The 19,200-nt window shown below is 38.6% G+C and overlaps 1 protein-coding gene across 1 annotated transcript in view; it reads right to left on the bottom strand.

Moving 5' to 3' along the window:
* Positions 1–19,200, bottom strand: part of CERS6 (ceramide synthase 6) — a 293,290-nt gene that overhangs the window by 72,850 nt on the left and 201,240 nt on the right. Inside the window, exons 5-6 of the mRNA XM_045780449.2 lie at positions 5,143–5,193; positions 1,060–1,152 (exon numbers count right to left, since the gene is read on the bottom strand). Of these exons, the coding sequence (XP_045636405.1) occupies positions 1,060–1,152; positions 5,143–5,193 (144 nt within the window). The remainder of the gene's footprint in view (positions 1–1,059; positions 1,153–5,142; positions 5,194–19,200) is intronic.

Below are 19,200 nucleotides of genomic sequence, written 5' to 3'. Positions count from 1 at the left end.
AGCTTATGTGACTATCGGTTATAAGGATTACTGGAAGAAGCAGAGAACTAGCAGACGATCATGTCTTCAGCTAGAAATACTTTGCATGTAAATTCAGTTTCCTCATTCATAAATGAGAATAAATAATAAACGATTCAACTGGATCTTGGAGTTGATGGGAGGATTAAATGATAAAATAAATATAAAGAACATATTACTATTATTTATGCGTAGATTTGTGGAAGTATGCACCTGGAGAGAATCCAGGCCCAAAGAGAAACATTTGTGAGCTCTTGGTACATGAGTTATGGCTGGTAGTGCTGAAGGTTATAAGCTTGGTCATCCCGGGAGATGATGCCCTGTCATCCAGAACTAGACCCCGTGCGCACAAACATGAGCACATGAGGCACTGGGCTGGAGGCCATCAACGAGGACTCTGAAGGAATGATCCAAATACGGGAGTCTGGAGAAAATGGTATGATGGAAAAATGATAAGCAGTAAATAACCAGAAGTGCCTATTCTTCCCAGAAGCTGGTAGAATGAGAGCTGGTCGGGGTGGATTTGAACACTTAGGAGTTCAAGAGCGCCTGCAGCAAAAGTCAGTCCAGTGAAGGGGACAGGTGGAGGCTGTCACAGTTCATGTAGCAATGTTGTATTTTCATGATGTATTTTTTGATGTTAGATAATTCTAATTAAGGAAAAATTCATTCGTGGAGCTGGAACACTGAGAATTTACTCTCTCCCAGGGGCTACAAATACAATTTTTCTTCTTTATTTAATCTGAAGAACAGAGGGCCTTGTGAATCAGACTGAGAGAAAATTGCTGCTGTTAGGATTCGTTGATATATTTTTTCATGGAGAAAAGAACACTAGGTTGGGAGGAAGGAGGGAAGAGCCAATGTGAACAAAATATAAAGCCCCACAAACAAAATAAGGAACTTTCTACAGCAATGCAGAAAGTAGTACCAGGCCAGCACTGCCAGAGAACAGAAGTGAGTGCCTTGGAGACTCTACACCCATCTGGCAAGAGCCATTAAGGACACGTATCTGCAAGCACTTTACAACATAACCACTCTTACCTTTCTTTTGATATCGGTGAACTGGGAAAACATTAAAGACCAATAAAACGACAGCTCCAGGATGTAATAATAGTGAAGGTCAGTTGTGAGTGGCTGAGGATCAAAGAAAAAAAGGAAAGATTAATAGTTAATAGGAAACCAATTTGTGTCCCAAACATCTCAAGCTCAGTACTGAAAAGTGACATGGTCTTGCCCCTCTACAAATTCTAGCCCCATTCTCTCTGTGGAGAAGAAGGGCTTTGAAGCATGCCTCTAATCCGCAGCTTGATGGCATTAAGTTTTGTTTCATCCCCAACCAAAAAAGTGTCAGTGATTATGAACATTTGTTACCCAATTCACTATTTATTTTAACAACAGGATTTATGGTTCCTTGATATAAGTATCTGTAAGATTCCTTAGGCAACCTGAAAAACAAAAAAACAAAAAACAAAAAAACCCACATACACAAAAAGAATAACCCTGGAAAGTGCTGTGAGATTCCATAATACAGGAGCAAGGGAGGTAGCTGATAGAAACTGGGGTGCCAGTTGGGTCACGGAGGCAGAGTTTCAAGTTCTGCATTAATCAGAGCTTTCTCGTTATTAGGAAATGTTCTGTACATTGCAAATATCAAAAAAGATAATTCAAAAATATTTCTTAAAAGACAGAAAGGGACAAAAAGGCTGCCAAGAAATACCAGGCTAGGCCCCCAGTCAGGAAATCTGAGATCAAGTCTCAGCTCCACAGCTCAGTAGGTATAAAATTTGGGCCTTAGTTTACTTTTTGTAAAATGGAGCTGACACCTACCTTAGAGGTACAGGAATGGAGAGAGGCTCAGAGAGGCAGAAGTCAGGAATATTTATTTTGTTTATCGAGCTATAACGAAATGTCTTACTTTACCAGAATGAATGAAAGACCTTTGAAATGCATCATCTCCACGCTACCCACAATGTAACAGTATATACAGTAACTGCAATTGAAACGCTAATGTTTTGTGAACCAACAGCAGCATAACAAATGACTTTCATGAGAAGCTGGCACTCACTTAACTACTACTTTTACCAACTTTATGCACTGGCACTAAAGAAAACAATTGCCCCTCCCACTGATCTTTGGCAACAGTAAGGGGACAGGATACTGTCCCACCAGCAATCCCAAGCTCTGAGAGACAATGAGCATCAGTGAGTTTATCAAACTCAGCACCACCCTGGAGAGAATATATTTTCCACTGAATTATTCTTTTAAAATTTGCAGGCATTAGCAATAAGGGTATCAGGTCAGACATATGGCGGCAATGAATCTAGAAAATAGGGCACTGGTTTCAGGTCCCTTGGAGTCAAGGTTAAATTTCAGTTTTAAAGAGATTTCCTGCACTATCACCTGGAAAAAGCCATGGAGGGCTATGAAGATAAGTGAGAGTACATCTAGAAACCACAGAGTTCATAAGAGAGCATCATTATTACAAAACTACCGTATTCGTGGAGTGCTCTGCAGCTGACAAAGCTTACCTACATGTTAATTTCTTTGACTCTCATAAAAATTCTACAAAATTAGTACCATCATTTTCTAGGTGGTATAGTTGACAGGCAATTGCCATCAGTTAGTTTGGGTTGAAAGGTCAATCACAGGTCTTCCAGCTAGTGAGGCTCTGTGACTACCATGTTTAGGGATTCTCATTCCCAACTTGGGATCTTGAAGACAAACTAAAGTGGCCCAGCTAAAGACCACTTTTCGTTATTTTAAACTTAAAATATACACATGTATATAAAAATCATCATATAATAAATTACATATATACTCAGACACAAAGAGCAGTGTGCCTTTAATAAAATTGCAACAGACCACTACTCTCATCTAAATATCTGTCCAATTATTTAATATACATGCTAAAGACATAATAAATATGCTTCATGAGCATATTTAAGCCCTAAGACTGACTCTGAACTGTAATCTATGTATTTATGGAGACATAGCTACCCACAATGCACTTTAATTACATACATAATAATTACATGTTGTTCAATTTTTTCCCCACACATACAAAAAGAAAGAGCTGATTTTTTTTTTATTAGAATACGGTGTTTATCAAAGATGACCACTATTCCTATAAGAGAGCATGAATTGATCCTAGATTTTGGGGGCTAATGCCAAATTATTCATTTATAAGCAATGATGTCTTATCAGCAGAAGACAGTCTTGATCTGAATCCCCACACACAGTAGCTTTGCTTCTATACTAATGATGTTCTTATTTTTTATTTCATTATTTTTTAAAGATTTGTTTTATTTTTTTTTAAAGATTTTATTTATTTATTCGACAGAGATAGAGACAGCCAGCGAGAGAGGGAACACAAGCAGGGGGAGTGGGAAAGGAAGAAGCAGGCTCATAGCGGAGGAGCCTGACGTGGGGCTCGATCCCATAAAGCCGGGATCACGCCCTGAGCCGAAGGCAGATGCCCAACCGCTGTGCCACCCAGGCGCCCCTGTTTTATTTTATTTTTAAGTAATCTCTATAACCAACATGGGACTTGAATTTACAAGCCCGAAATCAAGAGTCACATGCTCTACCAACTGAGTCAGGCAGGCACCCCAATGTTTCTTATTTTTAAACATAACTATCTACCAGACCTTCAAATTTTCATGTTAAATCTCTAGTTTTGTCTGTGAAACGGTCAGCAACTATAATTTTGGGCCCCTGTCCCAGCAACTAATTATCCCAGAAAAAAGCAATTCCTTAGCTCCAGCCATAAACGTGAAAGTTATTTCAGACTATGTTATAGTTATAAAGAAGCATGGCTATTACATTTGATGTGACATTTGTCTCAATGTTGTTCATAGGACAGAATTTACCTCCTAAATGCAGTGGATTAGAGCAGCTGCCACACCAACATACGAGTTACGGTTTCTAGGAGGCTTTGATGTGCTTTTATAAATAGAATTCTAGATATATTTGGATTTTTCCACCCGGTATACCATTACAGGACACAAAGAGAGGTGTAATGACAACATCCCAAGTAGTTAAGATGGTAAAACAGCAGTTGAGCCTGAGAATTGCAATTGTGCACAGTAAGCGATTGGTTTTGACGTTGCTTCAGTCTCTATCAGAAAGCCCTGGCAAGTTCAGCTTTCTCTAACCATGTCCTATTGCTTGTTTACATTCTTTTCTAATCTGAATAAACTACATGAAAGAGATGAAAATGCAAACTGGAATTCCATTTCAGTGTGTCCTTAGCCCTGAACCAGCCCAAGGAGTTTCCAAACCAGTCCCTAGCCTGTTGCAACAGAGTGTAACAAAGATACAGAGCATGCTTGCTCCCAGTAACTTTATACATACCAAAAAGACCACATGCCCCTAAAAAGACAACCCAAGGAACGGATGGCAAAGTCAAAAATCCAAGGTGCCTATCATAACGTATGTCCCTGTATCTTGTCACCAAAATACATCGCTGTATTTGATTCTTTTATATAACATATTCCAATTAAACTAGAAATTCTAGAAATTTTTCAGTTAAGAAATTACTAGAAAAAAAGACCCAGCTATGATATTCAGATGGTAACTGATCTGAGGAACACAACGCATGCTAATATTATTGTATTCATGGACAGAGGCAAAGGTATGTCGGGGGTGGGGATCTGAAATGCTCCCTTCCTGGGATATAATTTTCATCTCATATTTGATGATGGTTGAAGTCTAGTGTAATGATACAAGCCCATTTTTCTATCCTCAAGGAAATGGTGCTTGATTTACATATTTAGAGGCGGCTCTTAAGTCCACAAAGTGGCCTGAACTCCGTGTGCTTGCCGTCCAGATAGACTCCTGCCGGCTTCAGGTCTTCAGGCTCTCTGCAGTCATTAGATGTAGATAGCTGTTAGAAGCAGGAATCGCCCAACTATCGAACGGACTGTATCTCACTCTTCAGCAAATGCACCTTCCAGCTTATTCCATTTGCTAAAGCAATTGAGCTTTGATTCTGAACTTCACTGAGAATGCAAGCTACTTCCCTTAACTAGGCTAAGTCTGTATCAAGCAGCAGAGGTGGGGGCAGGGGCCTAAAATCATGAGCCTGACCTAAGGAAGATACCCTGCATGTGTAAATCTCCTTACCTGATAGGGGTAGTTGTACCAGCAGTGCCTTGTATTCCACAACCAGGGCGTCTGAAAAAAAAGACAAACACATTTTACGTGTTTTGGAAATGAAGCAGGATAAGAGATGCTTATGACAGATTCTTGTCCCCAATACTTTGGGATTTCAATAATCTACCTGTATGAGAACTGAAGGACTTTAACTAGAATTAGGATATTAAAGCAATTAGTATTCCATTATACATGCTCTCTGGGTAATCTTCTAAACTCAACTGGTAGTGATGTAGGAAAGACGTGAGGGTTTGAAGCCCATGGCCAAGAAAGAATTCTTGAGACGTCTTTGGTGCAAAAAGGTGATTTTATTAAAGCACGGAGACAGGACCTGTGGACAGGAAGAGCTGCACTGGGGTCATGAGGAGTGGCTGATTATATACTTTCAAGTTGGGAGGGGGTTAGGGATAGTCTAACTCTCCAAGGAATTTTGGAAGCAAGGTTTCCAGGACCTTGAGGGGGCTAGCTCTTGTTGGGAAGAGGTCATTAATTACCGTCTAATAAAACCTTAGTCATAAGACTCTTCAGATGTATATCGGTGGGCCATATGCTTGAGGGATCATTGCCAACACAAGGAAGTTTCCAAAAGAATTTTATATGTTAAAGTAGGCTTACAGGATCCTGGGGAGGTGGGGGGAATTGGGCTAGGATTGCCTTTTGCCTTTAGCAAAGTGTCAACATCAAGGCAGTTGAGTCCCTAGAGGAAGGTCACTCTGCCTGTTTCGGGACTTGCCAATGGGCTGTAGGTAGTAAGGAAATTTAATAATTTTTCTTCTGCCTTTATTTCCCACATCAGTAGTATTTCAGGCTACTTCTGGGAGGAAGTCCCCACTGGTGTTTTCTGTATTTTGCTGGTTACATGGACACCTTCCCACTATGTAACCAGCCTCTGCAGCAGAGCCTTTTAGGGGGTCTCACTTAAACCAGAGGCAAATCATCAATCTCACTATTATCAATAAACAATGCTGACAGTTGGTACAAACTACTCTGAAACTCCTCCAACCCAACGTTGCAAAGCAACATTATCAATCAGTCCTTTCATGCTTTGATGACCAGTGGTTAAGTAACAGGCAGGGATACTGATTTCAGTAGAACAGCCCAGACTAATTCCAGGCCTGAGGGAATTAACCCCCACAGCACACTCCACTCCCCAACTCATGGTCAAGGTCTTTTAAAGACAAAACAATCACTCTTAATTTGACACCAGTCACTTGCCTTACAACACTGTAAAATCAAATAGAACAGCGAAGGGTACACACAGATTCCAAACAGTTATAGGAAGTGGGGAGAGACTGGTATAAATTTAAACAGGCTGCTGAACAATCCATTGATACCAGCACAAACTCTCTCATATTACTGGATTAGCTTTATTATTCTTTTGTATCTCTGACCTACAGTTATCAGCATTTTGTGGCATTTGTCTAGATGCATTTGGTATACATCTGTATGTTTCTTACTGAGAAACATCATCTATCCTTCACCCAGTCCTTGTTTATGCATCTCGAAATGATATTATCACTGAAAGATTCATGTTAGATATATTTTTACAGACCTAACCTCCTTCCTTACCCTGTCCCAGGCCCTATGAGACTAAAAGTTGCTGCTGGCTGCAGTAGGGTAAAGTCCTTGTCTCCCTAAGAGCCATAGAGACCCTGTCACCCCATCCTCCTCCTCCTCAGCCCTGCACTGATGAGGAGGAAGATGACGATGCTAGTGAATATTTGCTCAGTCATCCCTATGTCCATACGCTAATTTTTTTTTTAGGGCTTTTCTCCATGATCTGTTATTTACCTAACCAATTAAAAAGTTGTTCAGCTTAAGACTGCCCCATACACTTTTAAAGGCTCTCGCATATGAACTCATTTTATCCTTATAATAACTAGTAGTATTTGCTTCATCTTATACATAGGTAAAGTGAGGCCCTGAGTCTGGAAATAACTCTCCAGGTTAAAGAGCTAGGCAGTCTCAGAGCCGGAAATCAAACTCACTCTCTGGTCTCAAACCCAAATGTGACTATGGTGCCCCCGGTCTCTGAGTCTAATAAAAACTGAACCAGGCCTTGGTTTAGGGAGTCAGACTGAATAAAAAGCCACTCTCTGCCCTAAACCATTCTCCTTTGATTAAAGCACTACTGCTTCGCCTTCCTTTTTCCTGGCTTTGCCGCTGGTTACCTGTTCAGTGCCATACACATCACGCAACCTCACTGCATGTAACATCCCGGGCACCTGAGCTGTCTGCCCGTCTGTCTCCTCCATTTCTCTCACCTGTAACCTTGATGTGTATTACTGACCTAGCCCACAGAGTGCCTGTGACGATCAAATGAGAGCATGTATAAAAATACTTCGGAGGCTTCAAAAGTTTAATGTGCTGTCGTCACAGTCACATGAACACATGTCCTTTGAGGAAGACACAGAAAATAATGAAAAATAATGTGTATTTTCATTGCTATTAACATTTCATGTATAGCCCACTTTGGGTCTTTTTTTCTCTTTAATACAGATATAAACATATATAGTTTTATTTTTAATCAATAAATTAAACACACATACATACATAATTTTTAAATGTGGGTATGACATATCAAATCTACTTTAAAGTATAGTACAAATGTTAGTTTTTACCTTTTTTCTGATAAAGCTGTTTATTATTTCAACAATTAGTTGAAAGTCCAGGGAGGGGAATGTGGTGGGGGGGGAAGGTATGTTCTATGCATATGTTTATGCCCCCAGCACCTAGTTCAGCATTCATTTACTGAACGCTAATGAAAAGGAATACAGAATTCAATGCAAGGCCTGTGACAAACCTCGCAGCATTTTCCCGAATCTATCAGTCCCAAGCCTACAGGGCATGTGTGTGCTTGCCTCTAAAGATGCAGTGGGAATCTGTCCCACTGCGGCCACTCCTTCCAGTCACAGGAAGGAGAACAAACGTCTGACTCCCAGTGACCTAGAAAAATCCATTATTTAGAGCTTTCCTTCCTCTGTGAGTTTCTTGGCTTCTCTGGCTTTTTCCTCACACGCAGGCTCTTCCCTGTGCCTCAGATGTACACCACCTAGACCTGTTTCTATTACATGCCGAAACTTGACTGACCTGCAGAAATATGGGATGAGTCTCTCTCTCTCTCTCTCTCTCTCTCTCTCTCTCTCTCTCTCTCTCTCTCTCGGTGGACCCCGCCCACCTGAGACAGGAACAAAAGGCTTGGATATCCTGAATGTGATGGAGCTGGCAGAGCCCTAGCTCAGCCTGCAAGCTTATTTGACAAACAATTTAATGAGAAGTTCTTTTACATGCATATTTACACACACCTCTCACTTTGACAACACTCGATGTGAATATCCCTTCTATATGCATACCACATGTTTCTAGGATCTCATGTTATGTGCCTCCTCAACCCTATGAGACAGGTAGCACAAATACAAATGTCATCTTTCTCAATTACAGATTAGAAGCCTTAAGTCCATGAGAAGGCGATTTTCCCAATTTTTTATAGTTCAACACTGGTGTATGAATCTGAATTAGCTCCTTATAATTTAATTTATTAGGTATAACTTCCTTTATTTGAATTGATACCATGAAGCTATCTTTTCTTAAAATCAATTTATCAATTTTTCCCTTTTCCATGCTTCTAGGTATCTTTTTCAGAATCATTTCCACATTTATTTGATATTAAAATCTGCATATTCCATCACACAAAGTAAAGAATTCAAAACATAAAAAGCTGAATTATTTACATATCAAAAAGACAACACTGGTGATTTTTAAAAATACACTGAAAACCATCAGTTTAGAATGACAGGTCTAGCATCTTCCTTAATAATAATAATAATAATAATAATAATAATAATAATAATAATAATAAAATCTGTGCTTAGAATAGTACATGGCAATTCAAGCCCATTTTCCAGAAATAGATATGCTTTTCTCACATGGCATTACAATATCAAGCCATATTTTCAAGATTGGAAAATCTAAAAACCCAAGGAGTCTCCAATCTTGTCATCCTGGTACCTTAAGATTCACATTATTCCCTGTCACACACACACACTTAAATCATGTTACGAAAGACTTCACAGATTTCAAAGTATTTTATACATATGATCTTATTTAATTTCTACAACAACACTGTAAGTGCTCAAACTGCCACAGCAGATACCGTAAGAGACAACATGCTGGCTTAGAGCTTCTCAAACTGTAAAGTGCAGCTTCTGATTGAGCAGGTCTGGCTTGGGGCTCACATTCTACATTTTTAACAAGCTTCTAGACAATACAGACGGGCCTGGGACCATGTTTTGAATAGTAAGGTGGGCAGAGAAAGTAAGGTGACCCCATCTTCTTGGTATTAGGCACCCTGCTAAGCCCTTTGTTCCAATATTCCACAATATACTGTTGGCTGAATGAATTAATGAATTATTTGTAATGTTTATAATAAACAATTTGAGGCAGAAATGGCTAGTAAAACAATGCTTAGCTAGAGACATTGCTTCTCAACCAACCTCCCTATTTGATATAACCATTATCTCAGCTCTGGTAGGAGGGATGTGAGCAGATTTATGTGTGCTACTGCACGATGGTGCCCCTAAAAGTTCATGTGAATGAGTTCCTCTCATCCTTTCTCCATTCCTACTGGAGGGAATTCATGAAAACTGGAGCAATCACCTGGGACCCTGACATCTGTTTCTGTGGAGATTGGTGTCAGAGGGCTCCTGCCAGCCCTAGTCTGCTTCCCTCTCGATTATATGTGTGAGATGAACAAATTCCTAACATTTTTCTCATATCTAAGCTACTGGGTTGTCTTTAAAAACATATATATATATATTCCAGCATAGCCTGTATTCTCACTAATATATGCATCAAGGCAAGTCTCATTAATTATTGTATAGACAAATAAGCAATCTCAAAGAGGTACCATAATTAATTGAAGACTACATAGCTGATAAGTAGAAAAACTAAGATTCAAATGCAGGCCAGCCAGATCCTTCCACTTTACCTTCCCTGTGGTAGGTACCCTGGGTACAAAGAATGGGTAAGGAAAGAAAACGCCATGGGCATTTGAAATTGATTACCCCAGTTGAGTTATTACATTAAAAAAATTGAATTTCGAGTTAGAAAGGGCCTCCAAATCCTGTCTAATCTATAAAAGAACCCACATGTAAAGATGGGTAATCAGGCCTCTCCCTTTAAAAAAAAGAGCACCATGTTTATCAATCACTGACAAGATCCCTCAAGCTTACTTCCCAATTTTTTCTTTGTCAACAGAAATTATATCAATTCATGTTTGTTTTGGGATCTGTTATGAACTGAATTGTATTCCCCCCAAAACTCATATGTCGAAGCCCTAAATTCGCAAGGTGATTGTATCTTGAGATAGGGCTTTCAGCAGGCTATTAAGGTTAGCTGAGATCATGAGGATGAGATCATAACCCTATACTGAAAGGATTGGTGGCCTTATAAGAAGAAGAGGTGAGAGATCTCTTTCTCTTTTTCTCTCATGCTCAAAGGAAAGGCCATGTGACGACAGCAGTGGGAAGATGGCTATCAGAAAGACAAGCAAGCCAGAAAGAGAGCAGAAACCTAAGCCTGCTACACCATGATCTGGAACTTCCAGCCTCCAGAAGTGTGAGGTTTAAGCTATCTAGTCTCTGGTATTCTGTCGTGACAGCCAGAGCTGACACAGCATCTTAGGACAATTTTTTATACGTGCTTAAAAGCTGTTAAACTCCACATCAACTAATTTCAACTTAAGAAGACTCGGGAAACATCTGAACAAAACCGAGACAGACCATAATGCTGTGGATAAGAAATGACTTCTAACACTGTCCACCTAAATCACAATGTATGACGGGATTTTTCTTTATATTGTGCACATCTGCTGTCAGACACGTCACGTGAGACACAAGTCCGCAGCAAGCGTATCCATCAATAACATGGTGTCCCACGACAGGCTTCTGTGGCTCTCCTTCCCCCAAGCAAACCCAACCCCAGCACCAGGATGGAGGTCAGAAGTGCTGTGGGGGGCAGGGAGGGGGGTCGTCCCATAGTCCTCATCTGCATTTTGACCATATACGTTAAGACGTGTGTATAACTATTGATTTTTTTTTAAAGAGAAAAGTAGAGAAGGCTTTTTAAGGGTCAGGAGAAGTGTTCTTTTATCTGCTGCTCTGTAGAGGTTTCATCATGAACGGAACTAACAAAAATAGGTGAGATTGGATCATCTTACTTTACCATCTGGAATAAGATAGGTTTGGTCTTATTTTTGTTTTTTTAAAGTTCCATCTGATGTACTCCTTAAAAAATAGTTAAAAAAACCCACCAAATCTACCTTTCAGTTTCCATGCCACCTATCACGAGGATAGATCAATCATCAAAAATCCAGGAGGCTTTGTCCAAGTCTTTTGGACCCTAACGTAAACTACAGACTTTGTGTGTTTATGTGTCGGTGCAGCTTGATCAACTGTAATACACGGACTGCTCTGGTGGGAGATTTGATCACAGGACAGACTATGCATGTGCAAAGAGCAGGGGTATATGGAAATCTCTGTATCTGCGCCTCAACCTTACTGTGAACAAAAAACTGCTCTAAAAATAACTGAAATCTTAAAAAAAAAAAAAAAAATCAAGGCAAGTAGGCTATCTCAGATCACTCATGGTTCTCATGTCCCTATAAGCCTAAAGTAACAGTAGAGTTTGAAGCAAAAGACCAGAGAAAAGAATACCTGGTTCACCAGGCGAGTGTTAAATGATTACATGTAAATATAAATATACATACACACACATACACTTTTCTTTCAAGAATCAGGAGGTACCTGTAGTTGAAGGAATAGTATTTTGTTTGAATTCATAATTATTTTGATTTAACAAAAGAAGATGAATCACACAAAGTATTAAAGAAATGTTGTTGACTTATCAAAGATGTGAAAGTTCTATGGGTTTATACCCGAAGACAGCATCTTAGAGGAAAAATTTCATCTTTTCACTGATTCTATCCAAACTCCTAAATGGCTTTCAAAAAGCTCAGCTGTGACAATTAACAGTCAAGGAATACATTCTAAGAGACATACTGGCCTCCACATAGGTTAAGTACCAAGTATACAGAGCCTCAGATTGTTTTAAAATTCCAGAAACCTAGATTCCTGAACTACACTGAAACTAATTTCACTGAAACTACCCTGAAAACACTTCACTGAGTGACCCTTAAACCTTATATCTTTGGCTTATACTGAGGATTTATTGTAAGAAATAAACATGACGAAAGTACTTCCATGTCTGTAATGAATTTATATTAGAAAGGTTACCACTACTTTACCCTAAGTTGAATGTGTAAGTTCCATGATATTTTTCCTTTAAAATTTAATTCAAGGTGAAAAAAATATTTTCTTTCTGTGAATGTTTCCTTTTACCAAATGAGAATTACATGATCGTGTTATCGGTTTTGGGAAGCTGAGATTGAATTTTAAAGTTTAGTCACAGCACCTGTGATTGTCTCTTAACATCTTTGCTTATTTTTCATTTTATGTGCAATTTTTTATGTTAATATCTATATTAATAATGTTATTATATAAAGATTGCAAATTCTTTTTAGAAACCTTCAACTGTATGATTTAAATGAATTAATATGAAATCAAATCTATTCAAAATAAGATATAGTTTTAATACACATTGTAAAATTACTCAGAATGCATAGAAATATTTCATGCTTTAGGGGTAAAAATACTGATAAATAAATTGCTTGGGATGAAAAGAATGAAGCTAGAAGTCTCTCGGCCAAAGGGTGCTGCTGGTCAGTGGCGAACAGTCTGGGGTGTTCCCCAGAATGCAAGACCGTACCCTTTCCTCCTTTCCTGGGTCAGCAGATATGTGACTATAAATTTGCAAAGCAGAGTAGTGACCCCTCCCTAGAAGGACCCCCATCTGATTAACTCTGAAAGCTCTTGTGATGTCCAAATGTAATTTAGACTTGACCCCCATGTCATTAAATAAAGAAAGCAGCCTTTTATATTGATCGGGCTTTAAAAAAGATGCTGGTCGTCAAGACCTGGTCAAGCTTGTGCCTTCAGCACATTCAGCAATCAATTTAGAACATAATTTGCAGATCTGCCAAGCATACATAAATAGAAGGATTTCCTTGGAGATGGGCCCTGATGCCACCAGGTCTCTATGTGGGTTTAATCACTGAAACAAAGAGAAGAGCAATGTTGAGTAGCATTTCCATGTCTTCTATGACCTTCCAGCCAGTGTTTCTCCACTTTTTCTGCCTCTGCTCAGCTGACGGACTTCACACATACCCCAAAGTGACTGTGGCTGTAATTCTCAAGAGCAGGGAACAGAAAGAATAAAAAAGCCATCCTCCCAAGGATTTGGATGTAGACTCTCCCCTACACCCAGTGAGAATCACTACAAAGAGGAATGGACTGATAATAGGAAAAGAAATCAAGAATAAAGAAACCAGATGAAAGAAAGAAAAGAGAAAGAAAATGAGGTGGAAAGACCTAGACGGAGGGGAAAATGGTGAAAATATCAATACGGGGAGAGAAATGTGCAGGCCAGTGTAGAATTTCGGAATGCGACCAATGAGAGTGGCTACTAAGAAGACCAAAATTAGTTAAAAGATAATGTAGAGAAACAATTTATAACATACAGCAATGGATTAGTATCTTTAATATATAAAAAGGCCATAAAAATTGTTTAAAATATTTAAATACTTAATGGGAAAAACAGGGAGAAGATATAAACAGGTAACATACTAAACAAAACTATATGTGACCAAAAACATATATAAAAATTACAGGTTAGAACTAGACAGTATTTTTTTACCTGAGTCTGCAAAATATTTAAAGGGGTCAGCAGTATATAAGGAAATCAACGCTCTACAAACTGGAATAACTTTCCTAAAAAGTCATTGGTCTTTAAAATCAGCATATCCTTTGACACAAATTTTATTGAAAAAAATTAATTAGATCCATATGTAAGGCATTTGCACATGGATTTCCAGTACAATTCTTTTCCTAGAAATGAGAAATTGAAGTAAATCTGATTGTTCAGTAATATGAGGTTGGTATATTCTTAGTTGGGATTTTGTGGGAACAGACCGAGGTGAGGATGTGGGTGGAGGCTGTGATCACACGTGGGTGGAGGCTACCTTCAGAGTATTTACATGTTGACGGTGATATTTCGAGTATATACAAATTATTAATAATTTAATTATAAATTCTCAATTAAGAGAAAGTAGAAAGAGGAAAATAATGAGATGAGCAAATAACACAGAATGAATCTTGCATTCATTACAATGATGATCAATCACTTTGCTACTTATTCACCTACTCTCACGATGAAGATCCCCATCAACCTCTTCCTTACCACTTCTAAACCAATTTGCCTCTGGCGTGATATCTTGGTGCTAATATTATTGCATCCTTCTCACTCACTCACTCTTTTAAGTATTTAGTGAGTGGCTACCATGAATCAGGCATTCTGTGAGGCATGAAGATACAACAGACAAGTTCTCCGTTCTCTGGAAACCTACCATGTCCTGGATAAACAAAACAACTACAACAGGCTACAGCAGGGTAAACACAGGATGTAGAGGAACAGTACATAAAAAGAGCCCCAGTCCAGGGTTGGAAGGTGAGGGGGGAGAGGGCAGCTCCACTAGGAGGTACCATAGCAGCTGAAGCCAGAAGGCATCGTGTCTGGCATGCCAGCTCCCCCCCTCTACCCTCCTGCCTCTTGATCAACATTTCAGGCACTCGTTTGCTGGTTTTCTGCCTCCAGAGATCATTTTGTATACACTTTGGTGGGTCTTCCTGTCCACTGAACTCCAGATTATTTGAAAAGTATATAGTCTATGAATTGGTTCTCAATGCTGAAAAAGTATCTCTGATGTGTGGTTTTTATGTTCTTTGGTATTGACTTTCCTAACTGTCACCTACTAAGGAGCGTCCTAAGCACAAAGAAGGCAGCAGGATATAGGAGAGCACTTACAAATACGAGCATGTGGATCAGAAGAGGTGAGTGACTAAAAAAGTAAACTCGTGATTATGAGGCCCCTTCTTGATGTCCACACAATGCTTGATCCACCTGTCATTTCGTTATTGTGTGAGATGCTAACCGTAAACCTCACAAATGCTAGAAAGAGAACAGACTATTGTGGCTGAGAACCGGAATTCAAGCTTCTTTCAACCAGATCCTAGCTGAGTGTGAGTCATTAATCTCCCTGCATAATATTTTCAAATCGAAAAGCTGGCTTTCATGATTAAGATACGGTTTTGCCAAATAGAAAGAAAGAGAACAAAAGCAGGAGCTGGAACCACATGAGAGGGAGAAAGAGAACTCTACTGTTAAGATCCCCCAATGGACATATCTGGAGACATGGCGAGAATCTTCATTTTTTATCCTGTGAAAACATGAATTACTCCAAAAAGTTGGGCTGCATATTGTTGTTCCAATTAGCAACTAATAAAAGGTAAGAGTTTTGTGGGTTGCTCACAAGGATTCATGCAGGCCACATACCCACGTGCCGCACACCCTCCGAGAGGTGACTAGACCCCACCAGGAACGCAGAGCTGGTAATAAAAGTGTATTATCACATAAGAAAAGTCTTCTCATTCCTATCTTTAACATTTATTCAGGATAGAGAGAAACAATAATATGAAGGTGGAGAAAACATGAAAAGCAAAACAATGAACTTAATGAAATGTGAGTGAAAATTTGGCCGTTTATTTTTCTCACAAAGACTTGGTTATTCTGACTTGAGTATTCGTAGACATTTTCTTGAAAATGCACACAGTGAGTCTGTTACTTTAAGAAAATCAAATGACAGTCTTTGTTGCCAAAGATAAAATTCTAGCTTTCAAGCAAATATTAGCATTTTGGTATTCATATAGTCTATTATATTCCTAACAGTTTCCCATTAGTTAAAAGTTTCTGAGATCAGTGAAAACATTAAAAAATATATATTTTTGGTATTTATAATGACATGCCAACATTTGTAAGATCTGTACCCCTCAGTAAACCAATAACTTCCAAATGACCAGTGCATCAAGTTAAAGAGTCAAATGTGGGTAAAAAAGAAAGACAGATTAACGGGCACTAATGTCATCAAGTACAAAGAGTTCACTGACATTCTCCCTGAGTTTTGGTGTAGTATTAAAGAATAATATTACAGTTTTTGAAAAACACTGTTAGGATACTTCTGCCTTTTCCAACTACATAACTGTGAGGTCCAGATTTTCTTCTAATACTTCAACCAAAGAAAAAAAACACTTCATAACAGATTTTTTAAATTTCAAGTTTTTATTTAAATTTCAGTTAGTTCACATATATTATTTGTTTCAGGAGTAGAATTAAGTGATTCATCACTTACTGCAACACCCCATGCTCATCATAAGTGCCTTCCTTAATATCCATCACCTATTTAACAACCATCTCCCCGCCCACCTCCCCTCTAGCAACCCTCAATTTGTTCTCTATACCTAAGAGTCTATTTTATGGTTTGCTTCTTTTTTTTTCCCCATGTTCATCTGTTTTGTTTCTTAAGTTCCACATAAGAGTAAAATCATATGGTATTTATCTTTCTCTCACTGACTTATTTCACATAGCACTATACTCTCTAGCTCCATCCATGTTGTTGCAAATGGCAAAATTTCATTCTTTTTTATGGCTTAGTAATACTCCACTGTGTGTGTGTGTGTGTGTGTGTGTGTGTGTGTCTGTGTCTGTGTGTCTGTGTGTGTGTGTACACGTACACACCACTTCTTTATCCATTCATCAGTCGATGGACATTCATCAGTCTGCGGATAATTTGGCTATTGTTGATAATGCTGCTATAAACACTGGGGTGAATTTGTTGCTTCAAATCAGTCTTTTTGTATCCTTTGGGTAAATACTTAATAGTGCAATTGCTGGATTGTAGGGTAGTTCTACTTTTACCTTTTTGAGGAACCTCCATACTGTGGAGTGGCTGCACCAGTTTGCATTCCCACAAACAGTGTGACAGGGTTCCCCTTCCTCTGCATCCTTGCAAACACCTGTTGTTTCCTGTGTTAATTTTAGCCATTCTGACAGGTGTGAGGTGGTATCTCATGTAGTTTTGATCTATATTTCCCTGATGCTGAGTGATGTTAAGCATCTTTTCATGTGTCTGTTAGCCATCTGGATGTCTTCTTTGGAAAAATGTCTACTCACATCTTTTGTCCATTTCTTAACTAGATTATTTGTTTTTTGGGTGTTGAGTTTGGTAAGTTCTTTATAGAGTTTGAATACTAACCTTTATCAGATATGTCATTTGCAAATATCTTCTCCCATTTCGAAGGCTGTCTTTTGTTGACTGTTTCCTTCACTCTGCAGAAGCTTTTTATCTTGATGAAGTCTCAATAGTTCATTTTTGCTTTTGTTTCCCTTGTCTCTGGAGACATATCTAGTAAGAAGCTGCTGTGGCCAAGGTCACAAAGGTTGCTGCCTGTGTTCTCCTCTAGGATTTTGATGGATTCCTATCTCACATTTAGGTCTTTCAACCATTTTGAATTTATTTTTATGTATGGTGTAAGAAAGTGGTCCAGTCTTTTGCATATCACTATCTGGGTTTCCCAACACCACTTGTTGAAGAAACTGTCTTTTTTCCGTTGGATATTCTTTCCTGCTTTGTCAAAGATTAGTTGACCATTTAGATGTGGGTCCATTTCTGGGTTTTCTATTTTGTTTCATTAATCTGTGTGTCTGTTTCTGTGATAGTACCATACTGTCTTGATTACTCTGGTTTCGTAATATGGCTTGAAGTCTGGAATTGTGATATCTCCAGCTTTGCTTTTCTTTTTCAAGATTGCTCTAGCTCTTCAGGGTCCTTTGTCATTCCATATAAATTTTAGGATTGTTTGCTCTAGTTCTGTGAAAAAATGCCTTAAATGTGTAGATGGCTTTGGGTAGTATAGACATTTTAACAATGTTTGTTCTTCCAATCCATGAGCATGGGATGTTTGTGAATTTCTTTGTGCCATCTTCAATTTCCTTCATAAGTGTTCTATAGGTTTCAGAGCACAGATCTTTTACCTCTTTGGTTAGGCTTATTCCTAGGTATCTTAACACATCATAACAGACTGAAAGTAGCAGTAGTGATGAGAATACAGCTCTCCTCTACTAAACCATATATTACAGAGGACGGTGAAAATCTCTAGTTTTTGTTTTAGAAAATATAGTTATTTTTCTTAAAATGCTATTTGTGTTACCATGTAATGATTTATTCTTTTTATTTTTAAATAAACTAATAAATGTATTTAAAGTTTGTTTTAATTCCTAATAAATATTGATAGATATGACTAATAAAAAAAACTCTTTAAAATCCTGTATACTTATTATAAGTATAAACGGGACCAGAAACCAAAATGTTTGAGAATCACTGCACCAAAAATGGCAAATCAACGAAATGAAAAATACCAAGTATCTGAAGACCACATAGAGCAGAGCTGCCTTCCTGGCCTAGGCCACTTATACTGGGGTTGTTACATGAGGTAGAAATGAACTTCGATCTTTAAGGCACTGTATTGTTGGGTCTCTGAGCTGCATTCCTGCTGCAGCTTAGTCTTCTTCCTGACCAATCTGTTGCACGTATGGCAACAGATACACACATTGGAAAGAGCCCTGGTACTTAAGAAATGAGTTCTTTTAAATCTAATTCACTGAATAAGCAATGTTCAGCACGTGCAATGTCACATCAACTGTATCTGATTTTCATTTCAATACATCCCTACCTCTATCCTCCCCAGCCCTTAACGTACACCAAAATTAGTTCCAAGAATCCAAAAACCATAGAGTTAATTAAGGTTGAGGAGGGAAGACTCTTCATCAGGGTAGTGATATACAATTTTTAATCAGATAATCCATAGCCATGGGAAGAGAATAAGGGTTATCCTTTGAGACAGTATAGCCTACGAGACCTTCAGGATTTTCACAAGTCATTTTTTTCTAAATGAATTTGTCTTGAGCTACTGAGAACACTTTAAAGGAATTATATAAGAAAAGGGTGATGAGCCATAGCTT

The sequence above is a fragment of the Ursus americanus genome, chromosome 1 (genome assembly GCF_024610735.1).
Source record: "Ursus americanus isolate L20-20 chromosome 1, mUrsAme1.1.p, whole genome shotgun sequence".
NCBI classification, from domain to species: domain Eukaryota; kingdom Metazoa; phylum Chordata; class Mammalia; order Carnivora; family Ursidae; genus Ursus; species Ursus americanus.
This window is presented reverse-complemented; position numbering and strand designations above follow the sequence as displayed.